This window comes from Cuculus canorus, chromosome 14, assembly GCF_017976375.1.
Source record: "Cuculus canorus isolate bCucCan1 chromosome 14, bCucCan1.pri, whole genome shotgun sequence".
NCBI lineage: Eukaryota > Metazoa > Chordata > Aves > Cuculiformes > Cuculidae > Cuculus > Cuculus canorus.
In genome coordinates this window covers 14741936-14759560 of record NC_071414.1, presented here as the reverse complement: position 1 = coordinate 14759560, position 17625 = coordinate 14741936, and the positions used below count along the sequence as shown (strand labels likewise).

The following is a 17625-nucleotide window of genomic DNA, read 5'->3' as shown; positions in this document are numbered from 1 at the left end:
GAGCTCCCTTGGGGCATCCTTATTGACATCCTAGTGTCCCCAAAGCCAGCTGCTACAAAGAGACCACAGCTGGTGGCACGAGGACAGCTGTAGGGTGGTGACAGTGGAGAGGATGCGGGGTCTGGAGTCACCCACTGCCTTTGGCCCCCCTACAGCCGGGGTGGGAGGTTTGAATTCGCCCCCTCTCCGGTCGGGGGTTCCTGCACTTTGAAATGCAAGCCTGCCTTTCAATGCAAATGCTGCGAGAGGTTGGGCCCAATAAAAGCCTGTGGGCAGGGAGGTGCCTGGCCCAGGACACAGCTCCCCAAGGCGCCCAGGTGAGCAGCAGCGAAGGAGGGGCGGCCGCCTCCCCACCAAACCAACCCCGGCCGCAGCCGGTGGCACAGCGGCACAGCATGTGCGCAGAGACGTCCAGGGAAGATGTATGTAGGCTATCTTTTGGATAAGGACACCAACATGTATCCCAGCCCTGTCCGGCATCCCGGGCTCAACCTCAACCCACAGAATTACGTGTCGGGGCCACCCCAGTACTCGGACTTCGCCAGCTATCACCATGTGCCGGGAATTAACAACGACCCACACCACGGGCAGCCTGCGGCCGCCTGGGGTTCTCCCTACACCCCTGCCAAGGAGGACTGGCATTCCTACGGGACCACCGTGGTGCCTTCCACTGCCAGCCCAGGGCAGTTTGGATTCAGCCCCCCAGATTTTAACCCCATGCAACCCCCGGGGTCCGGACTCCTGCCTCCGCCCATCAGCAGCTCGGTCCCCCAGCTCTCCCCTAATGCCCAGAGACGCACCCCATACGAGTGGATGAGACGCAGCATTCCCAGCACCAGCAATAACGGTAAGGAAATTTCTAGCTCTGCATCCCTGTGCCTTCGTCCATGCAGAGGAACCCTGGGCTTGAAGTCCTACAGGGCCGGATTCTGCTCCTTGACTCTCCTGGCAATGGAATTGCCATGAGGGACAGCACTCTTGGCCTGTCCTCGGTATGGTGTCAGGTCCCCAAAGAGCAAGGGGATGCCCTGGCCGAGGTGGAAGGGGCCAGGGATGAGCAGAGAGGGAATTGGCATTGCCAGCAGCTGGAGTTATATGGCTGGGAAGTCCTTTTGCTCAGCCAGTCTCTGCCCCTGCACCCCTGCCCATGCCTGCTGCTGCTGCGTAGGACAGGCAGAGCCAGAGCCCCTTGGGATCCCGAGGTTCTGCCAGCCCTGAGGGGCTGCTGGACTGGATGTCCTGTGTGTGCAAGGGTGGGCACGTGGGATTGGAGCCGTGAGCTGATGTACAGCTGTGTGTGAGAGCCCGTGGATGGGGGGGTGTACGTGCGTGCAAGACACCGTATGCCACGTGCTTGTGGAGTGTGTGTGTCTGCGTGTGCAGGGAAGGTACCGTACGCATATACATGGAGGGAAGGTGCTGCATGTGCTGTGCGTATGTATGCAAGGTGTGTGCAATGGACATGAGGTGCTACAGGCCCTGTGTGCATGTGCAATGTCCCCTGAGCAGAATGTGTGCTTTGCTACACAGACAGTGCCAGTGAGTGAGTACGGGGGACGCTGCGTACTCAGTGTGTGCATGCAAAGGGCTGCATGCAAAGAGCTGAGCGCAGTGCAAGGTGCAGCGTGTGTGCAGCATGTGTGCAAGGTGCAGCGTGTGTGCAAGGTGCAGTCTATATGCATGCACGACGTGTATGTGCCCGCATGCATGTGTGCAAGGTGCAGTGTGTGTGCATGCACGATGTGTATGTGCCCGCATGCGTGTGTGCAAGGTGCAGTGTGTGTGCATGCATGAGGTGTAAGTGCCCATATGCATGTGTGCAAGGTGCAGCGTGTGCGTGCTGCGCGTACAAGGTGCAGTGTGCGTGCACACATGGTGTGTGTCCAAAGTGCGGTGCATTTGGGGACGATGCCACGTGGAGGGGGCATGTGAGTGCTCTGGGTGCAGCACCTCATGTGTGTGTGCGCACAGCGTGTGGGTGCCGTGCACCGTCTGAGCAGGTGCCCCAGCTCCTGTGCCTACCTCTGGCCTGGGCGCTGAGTGGTTGTGCTGTCCCCAGGGTCCTGTCCCCCTGTCCCCGGGGTCTTGTCCCCACTGAACTCCTGACCTGGGAGACTGGAGGGAAGTGTCTGGGCGACCCCAGCCCCCTGCCCACTTCAAAGGCGGTGCACAGATCCCCCCTGGGGGCCAGCCCAAATTGACAAGGAGTTTGCTTTGTGATGGAGATGGTGGCCGGCTCCTTTGGTGGTGAGGTGAGGTGCGGGGCCCTTTGTCCTGCCCTGCCCTCCCCCTTTCATCTTTCTCCCCCAAGGCTGGGATTGTCCCTGCCAACCCAGCTGTCCTGTGCTGCCCACACCACGGCACTCTGCCCGCTGGGCTTGCCCAGACCCATCACCCCTCTCCCACCCTGGCCATGACCTCTGCAGACCATGCTTGGGGCCACACTCACTACAGAATTGACTCCGGGCATCTCTCAGTATGCGTTTGGTTTTGGTTACTGCCACCCCATATCCCCAGCATCAGGCCCAGGGCTCTCTGTTTGCAAAGTGTCTCCAATATTAGAATCATTGAATCATAGAATCATTAAGGCTGGAAAAGACTTCTAAGCTCATCTAGTCCAATCGTCAGCCCAACACCACCGTGCCAACTTAACCATGTCACAAAGTGCCACGTCTACACGTCTTTTGAAACCCTCCGGGGATGGTGGCTCAACCACGTCCCTGGGCAGCCAGTGCTTGACCACTCTTTCAGTAAAGAATTTTTTTCTAATATCCAGTCTAAACCTCCTGTGGTGTAAGAGACTTGTTTCTGGCTCCCCACTGTCCCTGTGTGGGTCTGGCCAAGCCTCGTGTAGAGACCATCATGCAAGAACCACATGCAGAGGGGCATAGGGTCTTCCAGCATGGAGAATAGCTCCTTGTGTTCATCAGATCTCTGTGGCGGGGATGGGGCTGTCCCACTGGGACCAGTTGCAGTCAGAGCATCCCAATAAATTGAAAAAACCCAGCCCTGGGCTGGAAGGAAGAGGAGAGTGGAAGGCTGGATGCATTTTTAGTACTGAATATACTTATTTCAGAAAAATGCCTCGTGCTGTATCCAATGATGGAGACTACAGCTGTGCCAGGGCCTTCCCTCTGCTCTGGGCTTGAACTAGGTGTCATCCCGCAGCCTCCCCAGGCAGCTGGGACATCAACATTTCTGCAGGTTTTATAAGTCCAAACGTCTCTGTTTCTTCTGTGGAGAGAAGTGGGATGGAAAATTAATGAGGGGAGAAAGACATCGGCATAACTCTCCTCAGGATCAAGGGCACGGTTTTACACCCAGCAGTGGGGCTAAGATAAAACAGAGGCTTGAAAGCACCTCTGATTGCGTTAGATGACAATTGAGTTGATTGAATTCTGGAAAAAAAGATCATTAGTTGCTTAGTTTGTATCTCTTAGATTAAATACAGACAAAGGGACAAATAAATCAGCCTTGTTCCCCTTGCACATAGAGGAGGAGCTGCCCCAGCCCAGCCCCAGCGATGCAGGATGGGCGCTGGGGTGAAAGCCCCTTTCTTGTGGGTGCTTCCCCAGCTTGGATGACCCTCAAAGTCCCTTTTCAAAGTACTTGTAGATTAAAGACCTGTCCTTGTGTCTCTGCCGAGTCCAAGCCCAGCACTGATGGTACCAAGCGGCTGCAGGATTTGGCCGCCGTGGAACCGTGTGCCGAGAGCCGCTGGGTTGCAGCCTGTTTTTTCCAAGGCTGCCCTTTAAATAAAACAGAAGAACCTTTCTCCATTAAATTTGAAAGAAAGCAGGGCAGAAATGAGTTTGACATAGATAAGAGTGAAATTCTTAGATGAATGGTTTTATTGAAATCAATTAACTGGACTTTAATCAGTCTGGATTGATTAACTACCCATCTCACGGCAGTGGGAATAGGAAACGAATGCGCGGACTTTTCTGCTATAAATATCAACAGTTTCATTGCGAATGCTATAAATCATAATACTTCAGAGGGTTGTAAATTAAGGTTCCCTCTCTGCCTTGCCTTGTATAAACAGCTCTTGGCAGCAGTTCGAAAGCTTTTTGGTAAGAGCTGCGCGGTGGTGAGCTAAAATGTTACACAGGGAATAAGAGTGTGATGGGGGCTTCTGCAAATGCGCTCCAGAGCCTGAGAAAAATCAATGAGAGATCTCCTAGTGACTCACTGCAGAGTCAGGCTTTACAGGGGGATGATTTTATATACCTGTTGCTAAATACATGCGTGCTTTATGCAGCTGAGCCAAGATAACCCCACAGCAGAAGGGACTGTGATGCCCGAGGGCTGGTTGCTGGAAATTGGGACTTAAAGGGAATCAAGCTGGAAGATGTCCCCAGGCCTGATTTCTGTCTCCTATGTCACCTCTTTTTCTGCTCATAAAATCTTCACGAGCAGCGTGTCAGAGCCTCATGCTTCCTCCTTATTCACAATTATTTGCAAACTTCCCTGTGAATTACACCCCCGCTCTATAAAAAGATGAGGAAGGCAGCTGGAAACGGTGGCTGGTTGAACTTTGAAATTCACCCTCTACTCGTTAGTTATGCAAATCCTCAGGTACTGCCTCAGGTCTGTCTTTTAGGTCACTAATTGAGCCAGGGTCGCAGTGTTAAATATTGCAAGTGAAAGTGCCATCGGGGCATCCCTCCAGGAGGGAAATATGCTCAGGGCTTTGTGTGGTGTTGGTGCCTGTGGTGCCTCAGCAGTTTTGGGGGTGATGCTCCAAGCATGGGCAAGCGGTGATTCGCTGGGTGTGCAGTTTTCCATCTCAGTGTTCATTATATCCACCTCCGTTTTCCAGCTCTATTTGCTCAGTCCTAGTGACGCCCATGAAATCTGGAGGAAAGAGTAAAAAACCTGTTAAGAAGATAGAGAAGTGTTTTCTATGGACAGGCAGGGTTCATAGAAACACAGAACCATTTGTTTGGAAAAGACCGTTGAGATCATCAAGTCCAGCCATACCTGCCCACTACTAAACCTGAGCACCTCATCTACCTGTCTTTTAAATCCCTCCAGGGATAGTGACTCAACCACATCCCATGCATGGTAGATTGTGGAGTGATGGTGGTGGCTAGAATATGGTGCATTTCCCCAGACAGTCCCTCCTTGGAGAACCCGTCTTTAGGACATGGTTGCTCCCTGTGAAACCCTTTACTCCCCGGAGTCACTCAGTGTGTGCACACATTGGGCCCCATTGGACTTCTCCTTTTGAATTATTAACCCACAACCCGCTCCTGGCCCCTGCTGGGATTTGTTGACCACTTAGCCTGCTGGCCAAGGTACAGACCTTTCAAACTTTCCTAGAATTTACTTTTCTTGAACAAAAAGGACTTCCCTGGAGCGCTGGCCATAACTACGTGATGGGCTTGGCTGGCTAATACCCCGGGATTAGCAGCAGGACATTTTAAACCCCTGGCCAATGGCAGATGTTTCCTACAGGTGACCTCTCAAGGACGCTCACTCCAGTACTGTTAGCTTTGTGATCACCCGGATAAGGGGCCGGATCCTTCCCTGTGCTGCTCCACAGTAAGGATGGGCTGAGCCCTATGGACTTGTGAAGAGGGAGAGGGGTCCCAGTGCCCAACCAACACCACCTCTGCCTGGCTGTCCTCCTCCTGCCATAGCCAGGCCAAATCCAGCCAGGCAGCAGATCCAGACAAGCTGGATCCAGGCTCAGTACCGCGAGGTTGGCATGAAGGTGATGCTCTGAAACAGGCTGTTTCCAGCCCATATGGACTGGCGAGTCCACGCGGCGCCCTGGCACTCCTTGCCCTCCTGCACTGGTGCGGTCTTTGACCCAGCACAGGAGCCTGGCTGGCGGCGCTTGGCTCGGTGATCATAAAACCATGCGAGCAACTGAAGGAATCTGCCAGTTGCCAAAATAAAGGGTTGAGTCACTACAGGACTGGGAGACGCTTGCCTCAGGCTGCTGCCCATGGGGTTGAAGCATCTCCTGTCGTGTTGCTCCACGTCCAAGAACACAGGGCTGTGATGGAGAGCTGACAGCTTGCTGAAAACTCTGCCAGTCTGCTCCTCATCTCTGAGGGGTTTGCACCTCCTGGGAAAGGGGTGCCTTTGCCCCACACACGTGGGTATAGAGCTGGCCCTGCACTCTGCTGGTTGTACACACCCCAGCCAGGGCTATGCTGCTGTGCACATCTTTGCTCTCCTGATCCAGCTCTTCCCATGTGTTCCTTTTCCGGCAGCCAGGCTACTGCCAGTCTCATAACCCCCAGGCAAGCAACCCCCAGCCACACACACTCACTTATAGCTTGGAGCTTTTTCAGAAGCAAAGAACTCCGTCCTTTGTGCGCTGGAGACTAGAAAGTCATCAGGACAAACAGCATAGTTTTGTAAGTAAAACATTTCCAGTGCATAATGTATCAAACCGAATCTGGTTTTATTGCCAGTAGGGTGACCATGGGAGCATTGCTGTTTGCTCTGAAGTCCTTAGCACCAGCAAAAAATCTCCAGGCTGGGTCAGTGTCAGGTGAACAACCATGCAAGGAGCTACCCTGGGGGCAGGAGGGTCGCTGGACTCCTCAGAGGGGTGCCCAGGGGCACACATGAGTCCTGCCTTCAGCCCAGCAGCTCTGAAATGCCCATTTCTTCAATGCAGAGCAGAGCTGGGGAAACCTTGACAGGGTCCATCGTGTGAGGACTCATCCAGCGCCCGCTCCCTCCAGAGCGCAGAGACATTAAATACGTACAAGGTGGGGTTGTTCCTCTCATCCAGTTTTTGACACCAAGCGGTTGTCTAAATCCAGCACCCGTTAGCAGATGAATGATCTCAGACAGGGATCTTGTGAGGGATTGCCCTCCAGAGGGGCTCTCTTCTCACTGGCGGTGATAAACCAAGCCACATGGCTCTGCTCCTTTGCCTCGCGTTGGTCTTCCCATCCATCACCCCTCTGCTTCCCGCAGCGGAGGCGAAAAAAAAGCTGATGATATTGAAGCATGCATGGGAAGTCTTGTGAAAATCCTGACCTGATGGTTCCCAGCACACAGGGAGGGTGGAGAGCTCGGGTTTATCCCCCATTCCTGGTCACAGAGGAGCGTGGGCGTTGGAGCTGGAGGAGGAAGGAGAGCAAATGAGTATGAGGTGGGGAGGGAGGAGAGAGGATGCTGGGGGGGCTCAGTCCCTGCTGCTGTCAGAGCAGGCTTTGAAATTCCGGTTTCCAGTAGGTTCAGGCACAGTGAAATGTGCTGGGCTCTCTGTCCCGAGCACCAGCACCAGCGCTGCCTCTGCTCGGCAGAGGGAGCATCAACCCCTCCGTTCAGCGGCAGCTGGAGCACATCTGGCTGCCAGATGCTGGTAACTCCAGCCAGCCTGGAGGCTTCTGAGCATTAAGAGCTGACCCCAGCCCCCCCCTGGGCCTGGGGTCTCTGTCATGGGGCATCGCTCTGCCCCCCTCTTTACAGTGGAGGAGTGTTTCCCCCCATGGAGCTGCAGGAAGGGTGGGGGGTTAACCTGCCTGGGGAGTCCCACCAGCCGCCAAAGCCCATTGCTCCAACTCTGAGACTCCACTCTGGCTTGGAGCTTCTTCTGGCCTTAATTTCTCCATCTATAGCATTGCTAAAGCTATGCCAGGGGTGGGGGCAAGTTTTCCTTAATGTTTACCCTGGGGAGGAATGGCAAATTCTGATGGAGCACGAGTTCTTCTGTGATGGAAGGTTTTTATCCTCATTGCAAATAGGTGCGGCTCATTCAGAATGAAGCAGATTTAACATTGAGAGAAAGCACCTTCCCTGTGGGGAACAGCCTTGCACCCCATTTTGCTGCACTTTGACTTCAATGTGGATGAGTTCTTTTGTTGGTGCTCACTGGTGATGGGACTTTCACACCTGATGTTATTCAGCATTAAAATGTTGTGGTGCCATCAGATAGCGTGGAACCAGGCACCCAGTACAGACAGATTGGCAGGTAAGGCTTTGCAGATGGAGACAGGGCATGACCAGAGCATCACCAGGAAGGTGAGACCATGTAAGGCAGCTCTGGGAGCACATTGCCCACACTTTTCATGCGAGGAGCTGCCACGCAGTGGGGCGTGCAGAGCTGCTGGGCAACCGCAGGGCCAGTGGGCTGGCAGCAACACCTCCATCCGTCATGCCAGCACCTCCAGAGCAAAGCACCGTGCAACACACCTGTGTCCCGGGGCCTCAGGGACCTCTGCAGTGGGGCGCGACAGCCAGCTCCACAGAGGGCTCTCATCTCAGTGGCTCCAGTGAGTAGATCGGGCTGCTGTACCCCAGCTGCCCTGATCAGAGCCCTGATGGCTGCGAAGCAGCTTCCCACGGAGCCAGGGTTTGCAGATGCTGCAATTTTGAGCTGCTCTGACCTGTGAAATGGAGACCTTTAGAAAACTGTGCAGGTCTATGCTTCTTGCTGCTGGCAGCAGTGTTGCTTCTTGCTGCTGTGTCTGGGAGGGCTGTGTCCTGTGGATGGGGATCCCCTGTTCAGAGCTCACCCGACCCCCTCTTAGCTACGCTGGCTACACTGGGCTGGGTGCTTTGCTCTATGAGACTAGAGAAAAGACAAGCTTCAGAAAACGTACACAAGCTCTTGCTTCTTCACTACTTTTCACCTCCTCCCAAGGTGCCGTTGCCTCCACGCAGTCTCTTTTCTTGCCGTTTTGAACCAGCCTCTTCCCAGCTCTTCATAGAGCAGCTCCACAACAGCCTCAGAACACACTGTGTTGCCTGTCTGTTAGGGTGTTGAGGGACTGTTGCTTATTGAAAGCCATCCTTTCCTGGCACACCAGGGCTGGAGGGGGTGAATTACCACCTCACTGGCAGCATCTGCTGTGGCTGTGAGGGTGCAGAGCCTGGAAATGTGGGCCCAGGGAGCTGATTTGATTTGCTCATCCCAGGGGCAGGGCTGCTGTGAGGAATGGTTCAGGGTTGGGGGTCAGGACCCCGTCCCCCCATGTATGTGCGAGTGCGTGTGCATGCACACTCAGGAGCGCGTCCTTTGGGGTTTGCACAGCACATTAAAGCTATTCCCTTATCTAATCATGGCTCAGGTGAGTGCTATTAGGGTTATACATTAACAGTGGTAATGATACCCTCTCCCCACGCAGCCACTGGTCCTGCCTTGATACCAAAGCCAAAACCATTCCCACTGGCCCCGTGAACGGCTCCATTTGGCTGCCCAAGCAATTCCTTTGCCTGGTCTTTTGGGGACAAGCAGAAGGGACTTCAAATGCATGGCAGGGCTGGAAGGGGCTAGCAGCAGTGCTAGGAGGCATCACCAGCACCCCTTTTGCATTCTGTGCACCCCATCCACGCTCCCTACCAGTGCAGCAGCTCTGGGCTATCCCGGCTGTGGGACAGCCCAGTCCACCTTCGATGGGCTCCCCTGGAATTGCAGAGGTAGCTGCATCCCTCTGCTTGGCTGTGCTCCCCACAGGGGCACCAGGCTCTCCCCAGAGGTACGAGGGCTCCCCATAAGGAGCCAGGCTGACTCGTTCCAAATTTCCTTTTTCCTTTCACAGAGCCATAAAAAGTCTCCAGGAGAGAATTAAGTGTAACCCAGCATTCATATTCAAGGTAGTTGAATTATTCATTGTCAATAGTATGTCTTTCGAGTCCTTTTCTTTTCCTCATGAATCACCCACAATACGTTCCCGAATTCAGCAAACATCACTGAAACCAGCAATTAGTTGAGATGAATAACTTTCTATCTCTGGCTTGGTTGCGAGCCTTCTGCTTTGAGTTTTTGCTCCCTGATATTGGGCAGAGAGAGAGACTGATGCCCAGCTCACACGGTGACTGCTGACACGGACGGTGTCTGCCAGACTTGAGGCAAAGCAGAGACTTCATCAACAATGAAGGGTGAAGAAGGAATAACAAAGAACAAGCTGTGATGGATCTGTTTACAGCTGCAGCAGGAAATAATAATTCCTGCTGAATTTCATGGCATTTGTGGTACTCAGAAACCACCTTATTTCCTTATCCTTTAATTAATTTTTTTTTGCTTTATCTGTCAGTTTCTTTGCTTTCCAGCTGTTTTTTCTCCAAGCAGTGGTATTCAAATAGCAGCCTTGCAAATAAGATAATTTTAAAGTCATTATCTCTTCAGAAAGGTTTTTGCTTTCAAATTAAAAAAAAAAAAAAGATAAATTTATATGAATTTATATGAGAAAGAAAAAGACTTGTAGGAATCCCTGAGGCTGGAGAAGAGACAGAAGGAGCCCGGCTTCTCATGGAGCCGCTAAATCCCACATAAATCTCCGCTGGTGCTTCTGGTTAGTTCTGTAACTCCCCGGGAATCGCTGTGCTTGCCAGTCCAGCGAAGATCCCTCCTAGGCTGGATGACACCTCAGCTCACACCAACAAACCTTTCCCCTGCAGGGCAGTGAGAGACAGGAGCGACCCCCTGGGAAGGGCAGGGGTCCTGTGAGAGAAGAGAACATGGGGTCCCACGTGGGGCAGGTGCCTTTGGCATTGCTCCAGTCTCACAGTGTGCTGATGGAAGGGACAAATCTCCATGGCCAATACTCCTTGGCGGAACACTCCCAGATGGCCATCCCTCAATGGGGACAATTCTACTCAGGGAAGATTAGGGTTAGGGTTTAGGTTTGGGACTCCTTGTGTAGATTTGTCCCTGTGGAGAGCCAGCCCTGTAAAGGCATCCTACAGAGAGTTGGCCATGGAGCGTTGGCACACAGAGAGCTGCCCCGGGCCTCTGTGCCAAAGAGGAGACCAACACCCAGCAACGCTGCCATACACCGTTCAGAAACTAGATGGCTGCATTTCAGCTGCATGTCTGTAGATATCTCCATACACATCTTGCTCAATCGAATTACCTTTTTTACCTGCTTTTGCCTGCAGAGTCACCCTGTGTGGCCAAAGGCAGGTTTGTTCTTGACAGTGGTGAGGAGGGATTAGGTGTTCCCTTCCAAACAGTCCCAGGATGAGCTGGGGTCCCTGCTTTCTAAAGCGATGACTGAGTTCATCACATCCCTCATAATATGATGAGTTCATCACTAACTCATAATATGAGTTAGTGGCAAAAGCCCAGCTCTGGTGCCGGGAGATTTCGTTTCTATTCCAGGTCAGGTATTCTATTTGCTCCCAGGTCAGAATTTAGTAGTATTGCTGACATGTCTAGATGTCCATCAGATTTGGTTCAAACTGATGAATGTGCCATTATGGGGAAAGGATAAAGAGGAAGACAGCCAAACAAAGAACCCATTTCCTGGGGAAGGAAAGAGGCTGCAAAGGAGGCTATGGAGGTCGCTATGTCACTAGAAAACCCTCCCTGCACTTCTACAGCAGTGATGGGCTGTATCTTATCCACACTGGAACACCTAGGGAAGCCCCAGGGAAACCTGTGGAGCAGCTCTGGGCTTGGTCCTGCACCTTCCCGTGGCGGAACTGCTCTCAGCAGCAGAAATTCAGAAGAGGATAGATAAATGTGTCTGCCAGGCAAACAAATGGCCAGGTTCCCAGTCAGAAAGAGAGTGGCTGCTCAGCTGAAAGCATGGCTCTATCTCTCCTGATGCCCTGGAACAGGATTTTGTTAATTTGGGTGGAGAAGCAAATATTCTCAGCTGTATTTATTCCCCGCCCGTGGACTCTTCTGCAGAGGAAAGCACCAGGGACTTGTCAGCAAAGTGCTGGGCATGGGCACCCTTCCTTGAAGTGCCACCCACACCCTCTGGAGCCCCAGCCCAGGCAGAGTTCAAGCTGTTGCCTCTTGCTCTGCAGGTTGCCCTCCGTGTGTGTGATTGAATGAAGGAGCCAACAGAGAAGGTGGCTGGGCTACTCTTTTCTGTATTCTCCTTCTAGAAAGTGACAGGTGCTGCCTCGTGCACAGAGATGTGGTGCTTTATGGCCCCAAGCTCTGCTGCCGTCTGGGGGGCCCTAAGGTGAGATATGGGTTGGCTTCGGTGAAACGCATCTGGCCCATGGATCCAGTCCCTGGGAGTATTTGGGAACCATGTGGCCTTTCTTCAGGGCATCTTTAAAGACTGCATGAAGCAAATAAGTTGCTGCCCTCCATCTGAATGTGGTATTGGGAGGAGGAAAATAACTTCCACAGTGGCAGAGAAGTACTGTCATCCCTGGTTTCCTCTTTCACCTGTCCCGATTTGAGTGCCTTCCAATGATGGTATCTTGGATTTGGGTTTCCTGGCAAAGAGCTGGGCTTCCCTCAGCCCTACCAGGCTGTATTTTCACAGGCAGGTTATCCTCAGCCCACTGCAGGGCTTGCGTTTCTGCCTCTTTCAAGGACAATATTTCATGACGTGGAATTTATTGTCCATCTTCTCAGTACCCCCATGAATCCCTCCTGCTCTTTTCACCAAGTGATTTCCCTAACACCCAGGTGCTTTCTGATGTGGAGAATCACCCTGGTGCTACCCAGGATGGGCATTAAATCCAGTAGGACCCTCACTACTCTCTTTTCCTCTGACTCTCAGGGCATTGCCTGAGCTCTTCACAGGTGGCTGTGCAGCTCCTCCATGTCCTTGGTGATGCTTCTACCCCTCCCTTCAGTCCTCTCTCAGTTCACCTCTGCTCTTTCTGCTAGGCAAGACCAGGACAAAAGACAAGTACCGAGTGGTGTACACAGACCACCAGCGCCTGGAGCTGGAGAAGGAGTTTCACTACAGCCGCTACATCACCATCCGCCGCAAGGCTGAGTTGGCCGCTGCCCTCGGGCTCACTGAACGGCAGGTCAGTGCTGCGGTGTCCTGGGAAAGCCCACGCTCTGGGTGGAGATAGGGTTGGGGGGAGAAAGGGCTGCAGCATAAGCTGACAGCAGTGGTCCTACCTTGCTCTGTGGATCTCCCTTCTCTTCCAAACCCTAGGATGGCTTCCCTGCCCTGCGGGACTCTGAGGGTTGTCATCCTTGGCTGCATCCATCCCTGTCTCTGCATTGCCATCTTTGTCTTTCTGCAGGTGAAAATCTGGTTTCAAAACCGGAGGGCAAAGGAGAGGAAGGTGAACAAAAAGAAAATGCAGCAGCAAAGCCAACCCACCAGCACCACCACGCCAACTCCGCCGGCTGTCGGCACACCAGGACCCATCGGAGGCCTGTGCAGCAGCAGTGCCCCAAACCTTGTTTCCTCATCTCCATTGACAATCAAGGAGGAATTCATGCCTTAACACCCTTCACCAGCTACAGACACCAAGAGATAAGCACTATGCAGCAGAGCCCAGCCGGTTCACGTGCTCTGAAGAGTGACAGCCCCTTTCTGTAGATACAATGGTCCTGGCTGAACCAATGGGGCAGCAAGCAAGGCTGAGCAAGGTGGTATCAGGACCTTCCCAAGGGGCTGGTGGGCTCTTTCCTACATAAAACACATAGGTTAGGTAATATTGGGTATTTGTAGCCCAAAGCAAGGTCCTAATGTCAGCAGAAGGAAGAGGAAGATGATCTCCAGAGGTCCCTTCCAACCCCTACCATTCTGTGATTCTGTGGGGTGGTGATGGAGAAGTGCTCTCCTATGGTCCTTCAGGCAGATCCGGTAGGACGCTTCCTTCATGATCCTCCTGGAGATGTAGCTGACTGGTGCTTTTGGGGCAGTGTGAACAAGACTGAAGTAGAGAAAAGACCTGCTGGACTCAAGGCAAAACAAATTTCTGCTGAGCTGGTCTCCTGGAACTACCGCACTGGGAAGGGGAGTGCCAAAGGCAGAGCGAGTTGGATGGCAGGAGCCGGGCTGGACCCTCAGCCGTGGGGGTGGACTTCTTCAAACCACAGCGATGGTGGTGAGCCAGAGCACATCCTTGGGGAGAGTCCTCTGCACACATCCCCACACACGCTCAATAGTGCCCGTTCTGCACCTCCAGCTTCCCCTGCAGCCACAAGGAGCCACACAGTGGTGTGTCCAGCAGCCCCAGTGCCTCAAACTGTGTCATGGCAAGGTGGCAATGCAGCCATCCTCTACCTGGAGCACATGGAGAGGAGAAGAGAGAGATGGACATGGGTGCACTGGAGCTGGACCACTGTGCTGAGCCTTGAGACTGTGTCCAATGGGGAAGAGGAGAGAACAAGTTTTGCCATCAGGAAGGGATGCAAGAACCAGCCCCAAGACATCCAGAAATGCCGATGTTGTGAGAGCTTTGTGGTGCTGCTCCAAGGGGGCACTACACTGTGCATTGTATCCCTCAGCTGCCCTGTTTGCCACCAGCTTCACACCACTTCCAGCCCCTCCTGGCCCCAAACCCAAGGTGCCGAGGCATGCTGGGGCTGTGTCCCTGTCATCCCACTGTGCCTGCTGCACTGTGCCTGCTGCCCTGCTCCAGCTCTCACAGGATTTGGGTCTCCTTCCCATAGCGCCACTGCCACCTCCTTTGGCCACCGCTGCCATCTGTGGTCCCCTGGCGGGGATGAATGTTTGCATTGGCTTGGGACTTTGGCTCAGTTTTTGTGTAAATAAGGCAGAATTGGGGTTTGTTTTTATTTTTTAGGATCAGTGAAAATAAAAGTGAGAAGGAATCCCATGCACCACCAGTTTATTGCCCTCTCCTCCCAGTTTGTGGTGCTGCAGCAGAGGAGGGATGAGGCTCTGGGGTAATACTGGTGCTGATGCCCCCAAGCACAGCTGACGTTGGAAGCAAAGGGTCCTGCCCAGCCCACCAAACCAGTGCAGGTGGATGACTTGAGGCAGCAGCCTGACCTCTGGAGCATGCAGTGCGCCCATCCTGCAGGGCCACTGCTGGGGGTGGATGGCCTTTGCCACCAAGAGGTCTGGCTGTGCCAGGTGACCCAACGGCTGCAAACGCACATCCCTGGGGGCAGCTGGGGAAAGGGTGAGGTTGGGCTTGGGCTGGCAGAGGCCAAAGAACAAGGCCAGCTGCCCACAGACGTGGCCACATCCCATTGGCGCCTCCTGGCCTCTAATCTTGTTTTATGGCTGTTGACGGGCTGAATATCCTCCTTGTCCAAGAAGAGCAAACAGAGAACGAGGATGTGAGATAGTGCCTGGGACAGCTGGCATCACTGCCTGACACTCTCCTCTCTCCATCCTGGCTGTGTCCCCACAGTCCTACAGGACACTGAGCAAGAGGCCAGGCTCAAATCCCTGCCCCAGACAGCTCCTGCAGCCCCCAAATGTGCCAAGTGTTTCCTGGAAAGAGGCAAGGACACACGAGATGAGGTGCCCGGGCAGGGCAGGTGGCTATGGAGGGACACAGGATAAAGTCCTCATGGGTGGAGGAGATGGAGGAACAGGGACAGGATGAGGTGGCATTGCAAAGAGAGGGACAGAGCAAAGGGTTTATTCCTGATCATGCAATAGCGGCTGCCCCTACTGCCGCACCCTGGTGACCCCACACTCACTAGCACCATGCCTGGGCTGCCCGTGGCATGGGACCACTGCCTCCCTGCCCTCTGCCAGGGGATGTGAGGTGCTAGGAGCTAAAACAGGCTGGGAGAGGCAAAGGAAATGCAGCCAGTGCCGTATTGAAAAAGGCCCAGGAGCTGCCCGAAGAGCTGCATTGTACTGGGGCAACCGGGGTCCACTTCTGCATGGAGGCTCCAGCGTGGTTCCCACTCTAGGGGCCGGGTCCTCCACCGCATCCTCCTCCCTCCCCACGCCTCCTCTGCCTTTGGCATCCAATTTTGTCGTTACTACATAGGCAATGGCTGGTGGGATCCTGCCCTGCAGGAGATGGGATGGTGGCAACCCAGCCCTAGCCATCACCATTACCTGCAAGGTCTTAGTCGAGGGGGAAGCTTGAAGGGGAAGAGTGCCCAGGGGTGGGGAAAAGAAATGTGCACCTCCCAAACTCACTTGCAGTGTTGGAGTGGCAATGGCTGGGTGAGGGGCCAGGCTGGAGGGAAGATGTTCCACCACCCTCCTGGAGAGGCTGCGGGTGCCGTTGACAGGATGAAATTCCAACTGATACCCTAATCTGGTGCCTGCCTGTTTGCACAGCAGGGTAAAAGTCCAGCGAGCCATGGGCTGTGCCCTTGGGTCCCTGCCGCCCGTGTGTGCACAGGGAGCCAGCACAGGCAGGAAGAGGCAATAAATGTGCCCACACACCCAGCCACCCCTTCCCCCAACACACACATCCCTCCCTCGGCTGGGTGACGAAATGCATCTGCCGTGTCCCTCCCATGTCCTCCCTTGCCTCTCTCCAGTCACCGTTTGGGCAGGGAGCAGCGAGCCCTGCAGGGTCCTCCCTGTGCCAGGAAAGGGGCTGTTGGAGCACGTGACCCCACCAGCTTTGAGACCTTTGATCCAAACCTCCTGGATGTGTCACCTTGATGGTTGCACCCCCAGCAGGTGACAGACACCCAGTTTTAGCACCTGCAGCAGCTGCTTCCCGAGTCGCATGACCTCACATGTAGATTTGTGCTGATGGGGACAGCCTGGCCCCTGAGTCACGGGGGACCTGGTCACGGGACCCTGGGGACTATCCACAACAAGCCCCCACAGTTTCTTCCTGTTCCTTCTTCTGCACTTCCCACCAGCTCCTGCTGCCTGGCTGCACCCCTCCTCAGAGAAATCTTGAAATCATCATCAAAATAAGGGCACACACAGCAGGTGGCCGAAACGCCAGCCTCCGGCGTGGCACGCTTCCCAGCAGTGACTAACCGGAGCGTCGCTGCCGTTGTTGCCTTCCTTGTGGATCGTAGAGCAGATCTGGGCATGGTCCCATCTTGCTGCCACCTTCTCGCATCTTCCCGGGTGGCTGTCACCGGGATGTGAGTGGGCTGCCTGAGCAGGGTGGGAAAGGGTGTTTCCCCGGGGCTATGTGCTGCCCTCTCTTTTCCCACTGGCGACAGGCAACACGGGCAGTGCAAACGCCTGCCGCGTGCTGCATCGGGATGGAGAGATGCATGTTTGCTTTCCTGCAGCCCCACCACTCTGTTGTGCCCATGGGACTTGATGTCCCAAGGGTGCCTTGGAGGTGGGGTGGGGGAAGGCAAAACTTGATGGCAAATGCTTGCAAGCCCTGTGTTTTCTCTCTAGTGCCAAACCCTTGGGGATCAGGGCACAGGGACAGCTGTGCAACACTGCTCTCCTGCACCTGAGCCCTTCTGAGTTTTCTGGGATCCCTAGACTGTATTGCTCCTCATGGGGACACCCCCTCATGCTTCTACTGCCTTTGTTGGGTGCTGTTCCATGGAGTGGGTCTCTTTTCATCTCCAGAGCCAGCTCCGCAATGAGATGCTGGAGCACCTCAGATGCCCAGGGTGGGACGTTTATTCCTGGGTGGTACCAGGTGATGGAAAATTGATGGTTCTACCCAAGCAGCACCAGCCAAACCAAAAAAAAAGAGCTCCAGACACAGAGCATTCCACTGGCAGTGGTACCAACATGGAGATTTCAGGGTAGCATCAGCCATGGATGTCTCTGCTGGTAAATACTGCCCTGGAGATGAGAAGATGGGGGCTTGAAATTCACCCAGGGAAGGCTGGGGGCTTGAAATTCACCCAGGGAAGGCTGGGTGCTTTGTGGAGGACTCAGTCCATGCTGGTGACATGGGGCTGGGGCAGCTGTAACAAGGTGGCAACAGCCTCTCCACTCCGATGCCACAGTGGTGGCCATGGGACATTTCGCCATGGGACATTTCTCTTTAGATGGAACCCAAGAGAAAAAGCCAAAGGGGTGACTCAAGTCACACAGGCATGAAAAGCAAACA

The 17625-nt window shown here is 54.1% G+C and overlaps 1 protein-coding gene across 1 annotated transcript; it reads left to right on the top strand.

Annotated features, from left to right (window-relative positions):
* The first annotated feature begins 420 nt into the window (after positions 1–420).
* Positions 421–13225, top strand: CDX1 (caudal type homeobox 1). Its single transcript, XM_009561160.2, has 3 exons — positions 421–847; positions 12557–12702; positions 12928–13225. The coding sequence occupies exons 1-3, from the start codon at positions 421–423 to the stop codon at positions 13132–13134; spliced, it is 780 nt and encodes a 259-aa protein (XP_009559455.1). The 3' UTR covers positions 13135–13225.
* Positions 13226–17625: the final 4400 nt, after the last annotated feature.